Here is a 19,031-nt window from a genome sequence, read left to right on the forward strand (position 1 = left end):
CTTCTTGAGTCCTACCACTACTCAAAAGAAAAACAAGGCAATAATGGAAGTCAGGCCATAATATTTGTTGCCTGTGTTTGTTCCCGCTTCCCTAACCTGTGTCTGCTTGTCAGTCTATCTTCTGATTGTGGGTTACCTAGGAGCAGGGAACGTCCTTTTTTGAATGTTTGGAAAGCATAAAATATGTTGTTGGTGCTATCGTAAGGAAACAAATGGCAGGAGATATCAAATATAATACATTGTAATCTGTAAACAAAAATTAGACAAGACCATTAAACTTATTTTAAGAACTAAACTCTCCTGCCTCTTTGAAGTTTTACTGAAATCCAGTGATTTGGAAATCAGAACAAGAGACTTCAGTGCTATTGGAATTACTAGGTTTTTAATTGTAACTGAAAATCATAGTTCCGCTTTAAGATAAATACCTTCATTGTTTCTTAATTGAATGAGTCTATATTTATAATTTGCTTTAATACACACATTTTAAAAGTAGAATGATTTTAAAATGAAAAATACAACTTATGGATGACACATTGACCTGAAAATTTGATACAACAGCTTCATTAAAAAGTGGGTTTGGGGAAAACTCAATATATATGCAATACCAGAAAGCATACGCAGACTCCTAGACTGAATACTGTCTTCCAGAGGATCAATGTCGAAGATGGAGCCAGGATCTGTACGCCAAACTTTGAGGTCTTTCCCCAAAAGAAAGAAATGATAAGACAGACAAGCAGTGAAGAAAAAAAAGCATGAAAACACTAAGTTTTAAAATGACAGGGATTGCCTTGATATAGACAATAATGGAAAGATCTACACATTCAGAGACTAGAAGGTATCTGTCTTCTCAACTGTCATTTAAAGGACTGTGTTGCATTCATTTTAAGCGTTGTACATCATTCTTGGGGGGCGGACTCTTCTGCTTTTTCTAAGGCTGTACCAATTTTCTAAGGCTATTCCAATGGACAATTAAAACCCCATGACACTAGATTGTCTTAGATAGTTACTGGGTGCTTCTGTGCCTTAAGATTTTTCCATTTGTCTTCCTAGAACATGTGTTTTTGGGGCACAGGCCACATTCTACCCCACATTATTGCAAATTGCTGCTGGATCACAAATTACTAACATTGATAACCATGAGATTTTTCCTGACAATTCTACATAGAAATAATCACAAATTTTGCCATTCACCACCCTATATTGGATAACTTAGTATGGAGGTCTATGCAATAAAGGTTGCAATTTATATGAAAACTTAATTTATAAACAATGTATAAAAAGGTTAACACAATTGAAAGATATTTTCCTAAATGGCTACCCAGCTGTTACGAAGTTGCACAGGTCAGAAGGTTGTTTATAACCATGCATATAACCATCTATAAAGCCTTCTGTTCATAAGCTTATCACAACCTGTAACACATACTGCTTGTGGCTGTCACATGCTTGTCAAATCTACTAATCATTTCAAAAATCAAACCTTGATACCAAATATGACCAATACGGATCTATCCAGGGGAAAAGGCAAATTGTGTATTTATTCATGCCTTCTTGCTAAGCAAGCTATCTGCAGGATTTAGTGGATCCCAATATACTGGAGGTGGAGAAATGAACCTGGTTTTGTATCTCTGGGGGAGTGTAATCAGACTAATTTGTAAGTCAGTAGCTAAAGCAGTACTCGGGGAATCCCAGATATGTAACAACCCTAGTGATTTACTTGATTGCTTATGCCAGATCCCCACAACTGGGGACACAGCAAAAGCATGCACAGTCAATAAACCAAGTCCCACAGCCTGAGGCAGGTTTCTTTGTGTGTCCTACATGCTCTCTTCTACAGATTTACACTGGAGAGCAGTGCTAGCTCTAGTAGCCAAAATGAATAAAAAGCCAATAATAGCCAGTTAGCCCTAGCAAGGACAATTTGAACATCTATGTAAAGCACAGATGGGCTTGATGGAGAAACTGGTGGGTCCCCTGTTTTTTATCATACTTCACTGCACATTTCGAAAAAAAATATGGAAAACTCTGAGTACATATGGACTTCAGTGTACAAACCATTTATTTAATATATTGAACCTATGCTCTTCTGTAGTCTGCAATAATGTATATAGATCAAGAATCTTGCAGCTGACTTCATCAAATGGGGCACTTCAGTTTTATTGTGGCCTCTATCCAACCAAAAGTATTGTCTTTGGGTGTTTACCTACATAAGCTGCATGATTACTTCACCAATCCATAGACAGATTGGAAATCAAGGGCTAGGGTAGAAGATACCCTATTTATTGTGATGGTTTTGGACTGTCCTACTAGGCATAACATAAAATTTCCAGTTTCTAGACCAGAATTGTTAATTTTGGCATCGCTCGGGCATTGGAAAAAGGTTGTTTTTTCTTTTAGTAAAGGACTTTGATTTGACAAGTGGGACAGAAATGCAAACTTGTTTGTAAATGGGGCAGTTTATATTCTCAGAGATGAGCTGAGTTATGACTGCAGTGTATTCCACTGAGCCCTTCTGTCATTATACTCCTGAGTGCATTAGTGAATTACACATACACAAAGCGAAATAAAGCTTATAACACAGCACAGGCTAGGTTTTAAAATGTGCACTGAGTAGGATGCTGTGGACCACATATATGCATGAACTCTTCTACTCCTTGGGCTTGTCTACACTAGCCCTCTCCTTTGAGGGGGGCATGTAAATGAGCCCAAGCAGTGAATAGCAATGAGGTGCTGCACTGCATAAGCAGCACCTCATTAGCATAATTCTTGCCGTGTGCATTTTGAAGCTGTTCATTTCAAAACGCCAGCAAGCAGTCTAGGTAGTAAGGGAGGAAGGGCACTTCGAAGTTGCACGGGTAGTTCGAAGTACCCGCGGCTAGACTTGCTGGTGGTTCAAAGTTAGCAACTTTGAAGTTTGCACAGTGAGACTTATGCTAATGAGGTGCTGCATATGCAGAATAGCACTTCATTGTTATTCACCACTCAGGCTCGTTTACATGCCCCCATCGAAGGAGGGGGCTAGTGTAGACGTGCCCCTTTTTGACTACTTTTCTTCTCTTTGTGAAATCAGACAGGTGTTTTGGCTTTGGAGTCTGCATTCAGTTTTGTCACAAATTGCCCTGCTTATTAAGCACAGAATTCTCTAGGATGAAGATCTTTGGTATTCTTGTGGTTTGTGTTCATGCCAGGCAGAACAGATGAGAGAACAGGACAGTCAGAAAAGAAAAATAAAATAAAATCAAGATCTTTTTCCCATTACAATTCTGTTACCTTTTAGGATTTAGATTTTCTTTTTTCAGTGTAAGCAAATTTTAGTTGATAAGAAAATTCAGTGAGACAGCTGAGCTCACAAGACCAGATAGCTCTTGTGACCACTTCCATTCCTCTGACCACTTACACATTCTGAACGCAAGCACAGCTGTTCTTGAGCTGGGGCCTACCTGTAGAGACACTGGCTAGCCACATAATGAGATGTTTTTAGAACAGTGCAAAATACTAGGGCTGTGTTTACTACTTGTTGAGAGTTCCAAAGGCATTATAGGAAGGGCGATGAGGTGAGTCATGAAGGGGGGTCCCTTCCTTATGAACTGATCTGCAGAATGTACATCTTTGAGACACTGCTTTAGACGTGGATACAAGTTTATTCAGCTGAAGAACACTGCAGCCCTAGCTCTCTGTTGAACAGTGAATATCAGTTCAGTGTTCAAATTAAAGAAAAAGTGTATTGACTATTTATAGCATCTGACAACATATCCCCCCAGCTTCTATACTGTTACTCTTCTATATCTTTATAATATTAATGATCTCATTAGAAGCTGACACTGTACTAATACTTCAATACAAGTTTCCCACTGGGAATGCAGACTAGAAATGAAACAATCTGATTATTATTTGACTGCCTAGGAAAGGTGGTTCTACTTTTAAATAAACAAAAATAATAGAACTTATGTCTTAAAACAAATGTCTGCCTCCCAATGCATTCCAAGGGTGAAGCTGAAACCTGTCAGGTCTAGTCTATATCAGATTTTCAATAGCAGTTATCCACTCTATTATTTATTTACATTAAATAATATAAAGTCTTAAATATAAAAAATTACTCTTTGTAGTTTGACGCGGTGATTAGAAATGCCTTTTATATTACTCTGCAAAACCACCGGAAGAGGAAAATTGCAAAGCTAGTGCCTAGTACAAGTCTTTCATTTAACATCTGATTGCTTAATGTCCTCATTAGTTTGAAGCTGATGAGGTTGATTACAATTACCCATTCTAACAATTATTTTCTGAAACCCCAATTCTTACTCTTGGATTTAATTTAAAAGAAAAAAAAACCTCACAAACTAATGGACTGAGGAAGAGTGTATATTGACTAATAAGGTACAGGAACGATGACATCACAGGCAAATAAAATGAAAAAAGGGACAATTTTCTAAGTTATAAGGAGGAGGAGAAGCAGAGCCTTTTATCTTTACACAGACTTCTTGACATTATTTAACAACTTACCAACAATTATTCCAGGTCTCCTATCCATTTCAACTATATGTGGATGCACTCCTTTATATGCAGCATCACTCACAATCTGGGTGTTTTTTCTCACTCGCTCTGTCACTGGATCATCCACCACTGGAGTAAAACCTCTGCCTTTTGTCTTCTCAAAATCTTCATGATATTTCACCTGGAAAAGAACAGGAATGTTGTTTTCCCCATATGTGACAGATATAACCCACTATTTCATAATGAGGCACTTTTATTCCTTGGTTTTTGCACCATAATAATGTCATAGAAGAAAAAGAGAAGGAAAACACGTGTCAGGTGGTCCAGTCCACCTCGATATGATTACACTACATTGCCATTTAAAAATAACCAAACACTTTTTTGCTTGCTACTGCATTGTGCATTAATGTAAGCCTCTTAATACAATGATGCTAATATGCACATCTAATGATGCAAACGGACCTGTGATATTAGAATGGGGTTCTTAAGGATCTCTTAAAAAGTAATTTAATTCATTAGGAACTTTGGTGACATACAAATTTTATATAAAAGACTTGCTCCTTCCTCCAAATTTTCTTGGTAAGCAGCAACTGGTTATATAAACATATGAATTATGGACAATTACACTATTCCTATGCAGCCTGTTTTCCAAAAAAGGACAGAAGAATAGAAAAATATTACATACCTTGCTTTCGAATAAAACTCATACGAGTAAGCATTATAAAGGCAGTATCCGTGATTATGAGTTTTTTGAAAAAGATTCTTAATCTGTAATGTTTTTCATTTGTATACACACACGCATACACACCACAATTAATTTCAAGCCACAAGTCATACACAAATCAGGAACATACACAGGCACAAAGTGGTGTGTTTCACCTAATCCAGTAAAACTATGGGATTCTCAAATGGTGAGAAACAGCCTGAAGTTACTTTTTAAAAAAAGCCAGCCAGTAAACTGTTAGAAAACCATATATTAGTAGTTTGACAATATTCATTAAGTCCAGAAGTGGTTAGTAACCCCCATCTTCCTTCATTGGCATTAAGAGAAAACACAGTTTCTACACTTCAGTACAGTGTTTAGTTACCTAGTAAAATGGAGGGTAAACATCATTGTATGATCAAGTGTTATTCCTTAGCATATAGTCTAGTTATCTGAAGAATGTACCCTACCATTGAGATGTTGTTTTGTGTTTCTCTGACATGCCTTAGCTCAGGTGTGTCAAGAATTACACTGGGTCTACCTTTCATCTGTTTCTGATCACTGTTATACTTGACCTGCAAAACAACAGCAGTACATGTGAAGTATTCATTTACATTGAAAAACCACTGTGAGTATAAAGACTCACAATAATGTCACTTCCAAATAATTTTTATATAGCCTTTTCCTGCTTCCTCCTCTTCCACAAGTTGTTTTTTGTTTTTTAAATTATGATGCAGATGGATCAGGGGACTGGCCAAGGGACATATTCATCACATTGGCTATTCATTCAAAAAAAGCAGTAGTGGCTGAAAATCAACCTCCTTGACTGTTCAGTAGTATATGTGAAATAGATCATGAATAAGTCAAAAATAAGTCCTGCACAAAATACCACGATTGGCTGTCTTAAAGGTGTTAGCACATGTGCTCAGAACTGAATATGAAGGCTGAACTAACAGATCTTCCTTAGATAGTCCTTAACTCTTTTCTCCAGAAGGGATGGGACTTAGTATAAGAAATTCTGTCACCAGAGGATTCATCCCCTCCTACTCAGAAGATCCCCCTGCAGCTGCATATGTCGGTTATATGCCCAAAATTTGTCAGAAGGGCAGATGCAAAATGACTGCACCACATCTGAGGATCATCGTAACAGATTAGAAAATGAGCATGTATGCCCTACATGCTGCAAATGCAGCAGTCACCATTACTATCTACAATCTTACCTTGTGCCTCACTAATATTGCTGTGGTATTCTATATAATCAGCATAATGAAAGCCAGGAATACCACAGTAACATTAATTATTTACGAACAGTAACCATCAACTTTTTAATTCAGCAAATGCATTCCTAGGTGGAAAGGGGGAGTCAATTAGGATGGACTCGTGTCATTCCAGTAGACTACAGTACTTTCACTAATAGACACTCTTACCTTTGTCTTCATTCCTACAACATAACACACACGTTGCACGTTAATATAGATTGTTTTAGTTTTATCCCTGCATTTACACTCACTGGTATCTCCTCTCAAAGCATGTGCACAGATCTACTATAATATGCTTTTATACTTGGAGGAGAATAAAATAAAATTCCAACTACTCAGCAAATATCTGAATTTAGTATTTTATATTTGTTCAATAATCCTTGAGCGATCCACAGTGTAAACTACAGCAGAGACTCTACAGATTTATTGGGCAGTGTTTTTAAGTAAATATGTTTTAACAATTTACAATAAAAATTTAAAGCATAACTGTCTTGATACCAACATACTTATCCTATATCATATAATTACTGCCAATGTATTGCATTACATCTCTGCTCATTAGGATGGCTGAGCGTTTATCAAGGCAATTTTGGGGAAAGTCTTTTTAAAGTATCTCAGTTTGTAGGCATAATTAAAATATGTTTAAAAGTTATTTCTTTAAATAATGATTATTTATTTATTTTTATTAAAATAACAATAAAACTCATAAATATATGTCGGTGATAAATTAAGCATCTCAGAAATAGTACCTAAACTACATTTGTTCTCACATTTTAAGGGCTTCTCATGGCCACTGGGCCACTCATGGCCAGTTATTGTTCCATTGTCTCTTATGGGGCCTCTCTGACAGACCCAGTCACCTTTAATCTTTTTCAGATGAACACTAAGGCAACATCTACACTGCAGCAAGCCTTCGAAAGAAGTTCTTCTGGAAGATCTCTTCTGAAAAAACTTCTTTAGAAAGAGCACATCCACACAAAAAAGCAGTCTACTCTTTCAACAGAGTGTCCATATAGCCCCCGCTCTTTTGAAAGAACAGGCCAAGGACTGAAAATCTGGTGTCGTGAGGACTGCTCTTCCAAAAAAATGGCCTGTGGAGTGTCTACACATGCTTTCTCTCAAAAGAAATGTTTAGAAAAAGGTGCTCTTCCTGATCCAAGAGTGGAAGGGGGCTTCTGGAAGAAGAGACGCACACTTTCTATTTCGGATCGAAAGAGTGCATTTTGTGTATAGATGCTGCACGTGTTCTTTTGAAAAAGGGCTGGATTTTCCAAAAGAATTTGTTAGTGTAGGTGCAGACTAAATTTGAGGGCGTTCTTTACTACCACCTCTCTTTCAGCACCTTCCCTTTTACTGTTCTGGATGAAACCCTGACCTCACTGTAGTTAAGAGTTTGCCATTCATGTCTTTGGAGCCAGGATTTCACCCTTGGTGTTCTGGTGCATGGGGCACCGTCTGAAAGTTGATTGTCTGATTGCTTCTCTCCCTGTGCCACTTTGGCTAACTCCCTGCACTCCAATAATCTCTTTGGCTGTCTGACTTTTTAAATCTCTCTAAAGTTTATTCAAATATTCACGCATCCATCTAGAATCATAGAATCATAGAACACTAGGACTGGAAGGGACCTCGAGAGGCCATTGAGTCCAGCCCCCTGTCCCAATGGCATGACCAAGTACTATCTAAACCATCCCTGATAGACATCTATCTAACCTGTTCTTAAATATCTCCAGCGATGGAGATTCCACAACCTCCCTTGGCAATTTATTATAGTCCCTCTTTCAAAAACTTGGAAAATTTTACAATGACAGAAAGTTAATTTCAAGTTAAAAAGAGAAATAGAAAACCTGGAACATAATGGCCATGTCTACACTAGCCCCCCTACACTAGCTCCCTACACTAGCCCCTCATTTGTTTTGGGAGTAAGGAAATTTTGAAGTTGGGCACATATTTTGAAGCTCCTGCAGCTAGACTGCCTGTCAGCACTTCAAAACGTGCAGCTTCTAAATTCGTATGGCTGCTATTACGCTAATGAGGCACTGCATATGCATGGTAGCGACTCATATATATTCCCCAGTCCTTGTCATTTCCATGCCCCCTTCAAAGAAGGGAGCTAGTGTAGACACGGGCCATGAATCATGAACCCCAAGATAAACAAACAGCTTACTCAATGAAACTAAGGCAGTATAATATTTTTTGTATCAGCCAACCCTGATACAGGAAAAAGCACAACCTAATGTAACATGAAACAGAAACCCATGTTCACATTTCCATGCTTTGAATTGCAAAAAATCTGAGCTTTTATTATGTGTAGAACTCAGGTTCCTTTTGTCCTTTATCCTAGGCCGTTTCTACACAGGCTACTTCCTTCAGAAGTGGCATGCTAATATATGGAGCGAAAGATGCTAATGAGACGCAGATGCAAATTCCCTGTGCCTCATTAGCATAATGTCACGTGATTTGGAGTCTGGAAGACCATTCTTGTGGACTCCAAAATGCCGTGTAGAAGCGTGGCCCCATGGAGCGGGGGCCTTCCAGAAGAAAGGAAGCACGTCCTTCCAGAAGCCCCCCCGGGCTGTGCTTCTACAAGGTGTTTTGGAGTCCGGAAGCACAGTCTTCTGGACTCCAAATCATGTGCTAATGAGGAAGGGGGAATTTGTATCCGCACCTCATTAGCATCTTTCGCTCCGTGTATTAGCATACCACTTCCAAAGGAAGTGGCCTGTGGAGAAACGGCCCTAGAGTTTACTTCTGAAGCTTAGTAACAAGAGACTAAGATTTTTCAAACAGAATCCAGATTGACATAGCATGACTTTCTCCTTTTAGAGCACTGCTTCCAAGATATCAACTTACATTTCGTATAAAAGTAATTATGGGAAGCATGGATAATTTTGTTGCCCATGGTGGCATGTGCAATATATTTTTTCAAAGACCAAGAATTCACCTTCAAATGAATGTTGCAATGGGATGCATTTATCATCACAAATCTAAATTGAAAAGCATATCCCTGTTACGAAAATAAACAGAACAAAAAGGTTTAAATAACTTGCCGAGCTGATATTGTCTTGATTCCTCTTGACTCTCTCCATCTCAGGAGTAACACTCACCGAAGTAGCTTTGGCAGGCTGCCCTTTATAATGAACCTATCATTTCACAGAAAAAAAAGGGTACATACTATTTCAACAAAACCTTACCATAGAATCATAGAATCCTAAGGCTGGAAGGGACCTCACAAGGTCACCAACCCTACCTAAACCACCTCAGCCAGGACTTTGTCAAGCCAGGACTTAAGAACTTTTGGGGATGGAGATTTCACCACCTCTCTAGGTAATGTATGACAGTGCTTCAGCACCCTTCAGCACAGTTTTCCTAATCTCTTACACCTCCCCCTCTGCAACTTGAGACCATTGCTTCTTGTTCTGTCATCCATCACTGCTGAGAACAGCTTTTCTCCATCTTCTTTAGAGCCCCTCTTCAGGAAGACCTTGTCCTTGGTGAACCTCATCAGATTTCTTTTGGCCCAATATTCCTATTTATCTCAGCCCCTCTGGATGCTATCCCTACCCTCCAACATATCTACCTGTCCCCCTCGCTTAATGTCTTCTGCAAATTTGTTGAGGGTGCAATCCTTTCTCTCATTCAGGTCAGTACTAAAGATGTTGAACATTACCGGCCCTAGAACTGATCCTTGGGACACTCCACTTGAAACCGACCACCAACCAGATATTGAGCCATTGATCACTACCCGTTGGGTACAACCGTCTACCTAGCTTTGTATCCACCTTACAGTCCATTTATTCAATCCATACTTCCTTAACTTATGGGCAAGAACATTGTGGGAGACTGTATCAAATGCTTTGCTAAAGTCAAGGTATATCACATCCATTGACTTCCCCACGTCCACAGAACCAGTTATGTCATCATTCGAGCTAATTACATTGGTCAACCATGACTTTCCCTTGGTGAATCCATCACATCCCCTTGTGACATTACATTAAAAAATATGTTTTAAAGGGTCATGCAAAAAAGAAATCAAGGGCTCAATGGTATTTGAATATTATTAACAGGTAACTTGATTCTTTAAACATAAGCTTGAATTCTTCCTATGATTTTTATTATTTATGAATCTGTGTGCATGTACATAGAGAGATGCTGTGCAAACCAATTAATAACTTGGCATTTACCATGCTAATGTTTATTGTATTTATGCTACTCCCTCCACTTAGAATGGAACATACCATAAATACTGCAGTAATTTCAACGAGACCAAGCGGTAAGTTTCAAGATTTTAATGGTACCCATTGTATCACAAAACAAAACAAAACAAAACCAACACCACAAAAGCAAAACAAACAAGCCCAGTGATCACACAAAGAATATATCAATAATCCAAATGTACCTACTGTTTCCATTCCTGATTATCCAGGAGTGAAGGGACTATATAGAGGATTATGAGAAAGCGAGAAAGCACAACAAGGGAACTGATAAAATTAAAGTCAATTGTCAGTATCACACATCTATTTCCATGCATTTTCATGTTTTGTTAAAGGAAGCGCATGTCTAAAAGCAAAGCCTTCAATTAAAGCATGCTCAGTGTTGTACCCATATTCCAAAGAGATAAATAGGGTGACATGGGAAACTACAGGACAGTTAGCCTGATTTAAAATCCTGAGCAAAATCATGGTGAGGATGATGTTGAACACAATCAGTACAGATTAACAGATGGTAGGCTAACATGCTAATCCACATTGATTTATGGAAAACAGGTCTTACTAAACAAACTTATTTTTGATGAGATCATAAGGTTGACTGACAAAGGTAACTGTGGTGATATAATATACTTAGACTTCTATGAGGCATTTGAATTAGTCCCGGATAACATTCTCATAAAAATACTAGCACTATGCAAAATTATTGTAGCCTACATTAAAATGAGAAACTAATTAACTGAGAACCTACAAAAATAATTGTGAATGGGGAATTCATCACCTAACTGGGGTGCACCTACTGGGGTCCCAAGGAGATCTGTTCTTGGCCCAGATCTATTTAGTACTTTTATTATCAATGATCTGGAAGAAAATATAAAGTCATTATCCCAAAAATAGTGAAATGGTAAGGAATGACATAGACAGGTCACTTACACAGACTGACCTGGACCATTTGGTAAGATCTCATTTGAACAAATGTTCATTTTAACACAAACAAATACATGGTCATATGTCTAGGAAACAAAGAATGTTCAAGACTGGAGAGCAGTAGATTGCAAAGCAGGTATTCTGAAAATGACTTCTGGGTCATGACACACAACCAGCTGAACATGAGCTCTCAATGCAATGTCAAAATGTAGTGGCATTGATCCTTAGGGCTGTGTCTAGACTTGCATTCCTCTTTTGAAAGAGGTATGCAAATGAGGTGAATTGAAAATGCAAATGAGGTACACATTTGCATATTGGACACCTCATTTGCATATTCTTATTTCAAAATAGCTTCGTTTGAAAGAAAAAAAACAGTGTAGACACTGCTTTTTCAAAGACGGGGTTTACTTTTGAAAGAGCAGTGTCTACACTGGTTTTCTTCTTTCGAAAGAAGCTATTTTGAAATAAGGATATGCCAATGAGGTGCCCGATATTCAAATTTGTACCTCATTTGCATTTTCAATTCACCTCATTTGTACACCTCTTTTGGAAGAGGAATGAAAGTGTAGACACAGCCTAAATGTATAAGGAAGGGAAAATCAAGCTGGATTACAGTGGTGGTTTACTTCTGTATACAGCATTAGTAAGACTATTCTTGGAATACTATGTCTGGTGTTCACACTTCAAAAAGGATAGTGAAAACCTGATAAGAGCTGAGAAAAGTGCTACAAGAATAATTAGAGGTATGGAAATCATACATATTAGTGAGACACTAAAGAAGATAAATCTACTTAATTTATCAAAGAAAATGTTAGGAGTGACTTGATCATAGGCAACAAGTACCTACACAGAAAAGATACTTCTGGTAACAGACAGTTCTTTAATCTAGCAAAAAAAAAAAGTATAAAAAGATCTAATGGTTGAGAGATGAAGCTAGACACATTCAGACTAGAAATAAAGCACAGATTATTAATGATGAGAGCTATTAACCATTGCAACAATTTACACATATGGATATGGTGAATCTTCCATCACTTGAAATCTTTTAAATTAAGACTGGCTCTCTGCCTAAAAGATAGGTCCTAGAAAAAAGTTACGAGTTTGATGCAGAAATTGCTGTATGAGGTTCTTTATCTTGTATCTATGCAGGTCAGACCACTGAATTGTAAGAGGCCCTACTGGTCTTAAAATCTCTTTTTGGGAAGCCAGCAGAACAGGGAAGACAATGTGTATTTGAAGACAGATCAGAGAGGAAGAGGATAGTCCTTCAGGAGCATGAGGAGGCAAAATATATTCACAAAAACCCCTGCCTTCTTATTCATCTTTCTGCCCAGCAGTGGGTCATTGTTGTCACTGGACACCAGTTTAGGGCAGGTTTTTACTTTTTTGAGTAGGGGTGGCAGTTAGAGGCAAAGGAGAGATTAATTGGAGTCCACACATAATTGTGCTCAGATATGGTCAGGCAAGCAAGGGGAGGACTGTATCAATCAGATTTATGACCTGAAAGAGGAGGAATCTCATTGGTTCTAATAGTACACTCACCCCTCACTATACAAGCACACTTGGTTCCCAACTTTCTGCTCATAAGCAAAAACGTGTAAGAGGGAACTAAACTCCCATTAAACACAAGTTACAGTCTCAGATTGGTTCCTGGTGCTCCTAACTCAGTGAAGGAGTGGCAGCATGTGGTGCTGTTTTTGAAAGGTGAGTGAACCTTGGATTTGGGAGTTGGGGAGGGTTGTTGGGGAGTTGGGAGTTGGGGAGGGTCTAGTAAGCGACCAGGGAGCTTTGCGACCGGGTGCTGGCAAACAGGGTGCGTGCTAACAGGAGGGAGTTTGGAGAGGCTCTCCTGGAGGAGGAGAAGGAAGGAAGGAGCAAACTAAAGCACCTTGGGGTAAGTGGCTGCTTATATTTGGAGGTTTTGGGCTTGTGTGTTTGTTTGGAGTTTGGAGTTTGTTTGTTTGGAGTGCTGAGCTGAGTGTGTGTTTGTTTGTTTGTTTGAAAGGCCGTGTGCTCAGGCAGGCAGGCAGGCAGGCAGTTGGAAGCTGATTAGGTTTGAATTGAAACACCGTGTGCTGATTGGCTGAGCTGTAGGCAGAGGGAGGAGCTATCAGGGAGGCTGAGCACTTAAACCCTGCTAGTAAGCGACCAGGGAGCTTTGCGACCGGGTGCTGGCAAACAGGGTGCGTGCTAACAGGAGGGAGTTTGGAGAGGGGAGTTTAGAGGGGGAGCTTGGAGGGAGCCAGTGACTTACTTCTGTTGCCCTTAAACTAAATCCTTTATAACAACCTCTATCTGAAACATTTAATTAACCCTCGTATATAACTAGAGTAGGAAATGGAGGCAGAAGCCCAGCAGCAGAGTGGGGGCTATCCTGTTTATTGTGTCGAGTGCAGTATGTATGACTACCTACCCTGTGGGCGGGTGGCGTATGTGTGCGCTCGATGCAAGGAGCTCCTGGCCCTCAGAGACCGAGTGCGTGCTTTGGAGGCCAGGGTGGCTGAACTGGAGGAGCTAAGGAAGGCAGAGGTGTTTGTGGATGAGACTTTCCGGGACATAGTAGGGCTGTCCCACCTCCAATCTGACAGTCCTGAGGCTGTTACGGAGGATGAAAGGCTCAGGGAAGGAGAGCAGTCAAGGGGAGCAGAGGGAAACCATCCCGTAGTTGGGACCCTCCTTCCAGAGGGTGATGTTGTATCCTCTCGTGCCGAGGATACTTCTCCGGGGGAGGGAGCGCCAGCTGTTAGGAAGAAGCAGGTTTTAGTAGTGGGGGATTCCATCATTAGAAATATAGATAGTTGGGTTTGTGATGACCGGGAGAACCGTATGGTGACTTGCCTGCCTGGTGCGAAGGTTGCGGATCTCTCGAGGCATCTAGACAGACTTATGGGCAGTGCTGGGGAGGAGCCGGTCGTCGTGGTACATGTTGGTACCAATGACATAGGGAAGGGTAGAAGAGATGTTCTGGAGGCCAAATTTAGGTTACTAGGAAGGAGACTGAAATCCAGAACATCTTTGGTGGCATTCTCTGAAATGCTTCCAGTTCCACGCGCAGGGCCAGATAGACAGGCAGAACTTCAGAGTCTCAATGCGTGGATGAGACGATGGTGTAGGGAAGAGGGGTTTAGATTTATTAGGAACTGGGGACACTTTTGGGGTAGGGGGAGCCTATACAGGAAGGATGGGCTCCACCTAAATCAAGGTGGATCCAGACTGCTGGCATTAAACATTAAAAAGGACATAGAGCAGTTTTTAAACTAAGAGGTGGGGGAAAGCCGATTGGTGCGGGGGAGCACCTGGATCGGACGGAGACTTCTCTTACACGAGGCTCCATAGACAGGGATTCCCTAGAAGTTAGTCAGATAGGGAACGTGGGAAATAATATATGGGCAAGATCAGATGTGAAACAATCGTGCATAAAAAAATCCACCACGTCTGTGAAAGGCGGACATATAAATAGTGGTAGTTTTCTAACATGCTTTTACACTAATGCTAGGAGTCTGTCTAATAAGATGGGTGAACTGGAGTACCTCATATCAAAGGAGGAAGTTGACATAATAGGCATCTCAGAAACATGGTGGAATGAGGACAATCAGTGGGACACTATCATACCGGGATATAAATTATATCGGAAAGACAGAACAGGTCGTGCGGGTGGCGGAGTGGTACTATATGTGAAGGATAATATAGAATCAAATGAAGTAAAAATCCTAAAGGAATCAAAATGTTCCATAGAATCATTATGGATAACAATTCATTCCTCTAATATGAATATGGCATTAGGAATATATTACCGACCACCTAACCAGGACAGTGATAGTGATGCTGAAATGATGAGGGAGATTAGAGAGGCTATCAAAATAAAAAACACAGTAATAATAGGAGATTTCAATTATCCCCATATTGATTGGGTGCATGTCACCTCAGGACGGGATTCAGAGATTAAATTTCTTGATGCCTTAAATGACTGCTTCTTGGAGCAGCTAGTACAGGAACCCACAAGGGGAGAGTCGATTCTCGATCTAGTCTTGACTGGAACGCAGGATCTGGTCCAAGAGGTAACTGTTACTGGACCGCTTGGAAATAGTGACCACAATATAATAACTTTTAATATTCCTGTGTTGGGAAGAACACCGCAGCGGTCAAACACTCTGGCATTTAATTTCAAAAAGGGGAATTACACTAAAATGAGGAAGCTAGTTAAACAGAAACTAAAAGGTAGAGTAATTAAACTAAAATCCCTGGAAGCTGCATGGAAACTGTTTAAAGACACCATACTAGAGGCCCAACTTAAATGTATACCCCAAATAAAAAAACACAGTAAGAGACCTAACAAAGAACCACCATGGCTAAACAGCCATGTTAAAAAGGCAGTGAGAGAGAAAAGGGCAGCTTTTAAAAAGTGGAAGTCAAATCCTAGTGAGGAAAATAGAAAGGAACATAAACACTCCCAAATTAACTGTCATAATGTAGTAAGAAAAGCCAAAAAAGAGTTTGAGGAACAGCTAGCCAAAAATTCAAAAAACAATAGTAAAATGTTTTTTAAATACATTAGAAGCAGGAAGCCTGCTAAAAAAGCAGTGGGGCCCTTGGATGATAAAGATATAAAAGGAGCGATCAAGGAAGACAGTGCCATTGCGGAGCGATTAAATGATTTCTTTGCTTCAGTCTTCACGGCTGAAGATGTTACAGAGGTTCCTAAATCTGAGCCAGCCTTTTTAGGCGACAAATCTGAGGAACTCACTCAGATTGAAGTGACATTAGAGGAGGTTTTGGAATTAATTGATAAGCTGAATAGTAACAAGTCCCCAGGACCAGATGGCATTCACCCAAGGGTTCTGAAAGAACTCAAATGTGAAATTGCGGAGTTATTAACAGTGGTTTGTAACCTATCCTTTAAATCCACTTTGGTACCAAATGACTGGAAGACGGCCAATATAACACCAATATTTAAAAAAGGCTCTAGAGGAGATCCTGGCAATTATAGACCGATAAGTTTAACATCAGTACCAGGCAAATTAGTAGAAACACTAGTAAAGAGTAAAATTGCAAGGCACATAGAAGAGCACGAATTGTTGGGCAAAAGTCAGCATGGTTTCTGCAGAGGGAAGTCGTGTCTGTCTAATCTATTAGAATTCTTTGAAGGGGTTAATAAACATGCGGACAAGGGGCACCCAGTGGACATAATATACCTAGATTTCCAGAAAGCCTTTGACACGGTCCCACACCAAAGGCTTTTATGTAAATTAGGTGGTCATGGGATAGGAGGAAAGGTCCTTTCATGGATCGGGAATTGGTTAAAAGACAGAAAACAAAGGGTGGGAATAAATGGTAAATTTTCACAATGGAGGGGGGTAACTAGTGGTGTTCCCCAGGGCTCAGTCCTGGGACCGATCCTGTTCAACTTGTTCATCAATGATCTGGAAAATGAGGTAAGCAGTGAGGTGGCAAAGTTTGCAGATGACACCAAGTTGTTCAGGACAGTCAAAACCAAAAGGGATTGTGAAGAACTACAAAAAGATCTCAGCAAACTGAGTGATTGGGCAGCAAAATGGCAAATGAAATTTAATGTGGGTAAGTGTAAGGTAATGCATGTTGGAAAAAATAACCCAAATTACACGTACTACATGATGGGGTCAAATTTAGCTACGACAGATCAGGAAAGGGATCTTGGAGTTATAGTGGATAGTTCTCTGAAGACATCCATGCAGTGTGCAGCGGCAGTTAGTAAGGCAAATAGGATGTTAGGAATTATTAAAAAAGGGATCGATAATAAGACAAAAGATATCATACTTCCCCTATATAAAACTATGGTACGCCCACATCTCGAGTACTGCGTGCAGATGTGGTCTCCTCACCTCAAAAAAGATATATTGGCATTAGAAAAGGTTCAGAAAAGGGCGACTAAGATGATTAGGGGCTTGGAAAGGGTCCCATATGGGGAGAGGCTAGAGAGACTGGGACTTTTCAGTTTGGAAAAGAGGCGATTGAGGGGCGATATGATAGAGGTATATAAAATCATGAATGGTGTGGAGAAAGTGAATATAGAAAAATTATTTACCTTTTCCCATAATACAAGAACTAGGGGACACCAAATGAAATTGATGGGTAGTGGGTTCAAAACTAATAAAAGGAAATTTTTCTTCACACAGCGCACAGTCAACCTGTGGAACTCCTTGCCCAAGGCGGCTGTGAAGGCCAGGACTCTATTAGGGTTTAAAAAAGAGCTTGATAAATTTTTGCAGGTCAGGTCCATAAATGGCTATTAGCCAGGGATAAAGTATGGTGCCCTAGCCTTCATAACAAGGGCAGGAGATGGATGGCAGGAGATAAATCACTTGTCTTCTGTTCTCCTTCTCTGGGGCGCCTGGCATTGGCCACCGTCGGCAGATGGGATGCTGGGCTTGATGGACCTTTGGTCTGACCCAGTATGGCCATTCTTATGTTCTTATGTTCTTAAAGGCTGGAGGCAGTTTGGGGCCATGAGTGGGAGGGAGGGTTAAAACCTGGTGGCAGGTTGGGTCCGTGGGATGTGCAGGGCCAGCTGTGGGGTTAAGACTGCGGCGGTTTGGGCGTGTGGGAGGTCAGCAGGGGGGTCAGGCTGAGGAGCTTTGGGGTATATGAGGCCTGGGGGGGTCAGGTTGTGGCAGTTTGGGGTGTGCGGGCCTGGCAGAGGGGTTAAAGCTGTGGCAGTCTGGGTTCTGTGGGGCCAGTGGTGGGGTTAAGGTTGCAGCAGTTTGGGGCGTGCAGGGCCAGCGGGGTCAGACTGCGGCAGATTGGGTCTGTGGGGAGGGGGTTAGGCTTGTATTAGTGGGGGGCATTCACTTGTCCAGTGAACAAAGGTAAGTATATGTATCCCTCGTTTAAGCGAGTACTCATAAGTCACATACTCGTTTAATGAGGGATGAGTGTATTTTGTTTAATAAAGTTGTGGTAATTGGTTTAACCTAGAAGCCTATATCGAGTTTCATTTCCTGAATCATTCAATGGCCTTGTTAATATATCCTTGGGCACCTGTTATTCTCGAATTTTCCTTAAGATATGCAATTCTTTTTGCATATATGCTCAACTAAAGAAAATAAATATATTTATGGTAGCTTGCTTCATAAGAAAACTATAGATCAGGAGGATACATAAGAAAAAAAATAATAAAGCAACTTCCCAAGCTGACAGTTTCTTGATTCTTCTTGACTCTTTCCATCTCAGGGGTGACAGTCACAGGAGTAGCTTTGCCAGGCTGCTCTTTGTACTGAACCTGGTGAACAGTACATAAGAAATTATAGAAAGCTCCAAATAACAGAAGTATTTCAACCTATTAACAACAATTAAAGGATAATATAAATGATTTTACCAGAAAGTATAATTTATTCACTCATTAATATATAGATCTACGGTCTATCCACATGGTACTTAATGTTGATCCTTTTGCAAATTCCCATATTTACACAT

At 40.1% G+C, this 19,031-nt stretch overlaps 1 protein-coding gene across 5 annotated transcripts in view; it reads right to left on the reverse strand.

Moving 5' to 3' along the window:
• NEBL (nebulette) overlaps positions 1-19,031 on the reverse strand; it is a 402,240-nt gene that overhangs the window by 44,529 nt on the left and 338,680 nt on the right. For 4 of the 5 annotated variants that reach the window (XM_074984853.1, XM_074984852.1, XM_074984851.1 and 1 more), the window contains 5 exons: positions 18,744-18,837; positions 9,498-9,589; positions 5,662-5,766; positions 4,498-4,669; positions 606-698 (listed from right to left, as the gene is read on the reverse strand). In XM_074984853.1, coding sequence (XP_074840954.1) covers positions 606-698; positions 4,498-4,669; positions 5,662-5,766; positions 9,498-9,589; positions 18,744-18,837 — 556 coding nt within the window. The remainder of the gene's footprint in view (positions 1-605; positions 699-4,497; positions 4,670-5,661; positions 5,767-9,497; positions 9,590-18,743; positions 18,838-19,031) is intronic. The other variant, XM_074984855.1, reaches the window with a different exon arrangement.

Source organism: Carettochelys insculpta, chromosome 2, assembly GCF_033958435.1.
Source record: "Carettochelys insculpta isolate YL-2023 chromosome 2, ASM3395843v1, whole genome shotgun sequence".
In the NCBI taxonomy this organism is placed as follows: domain Eukaryota; kingdom Metazoa; phylum Chordata; order Testudines; family Carettochelyidae; genus Carettochelys; species Carettochelys insculpta.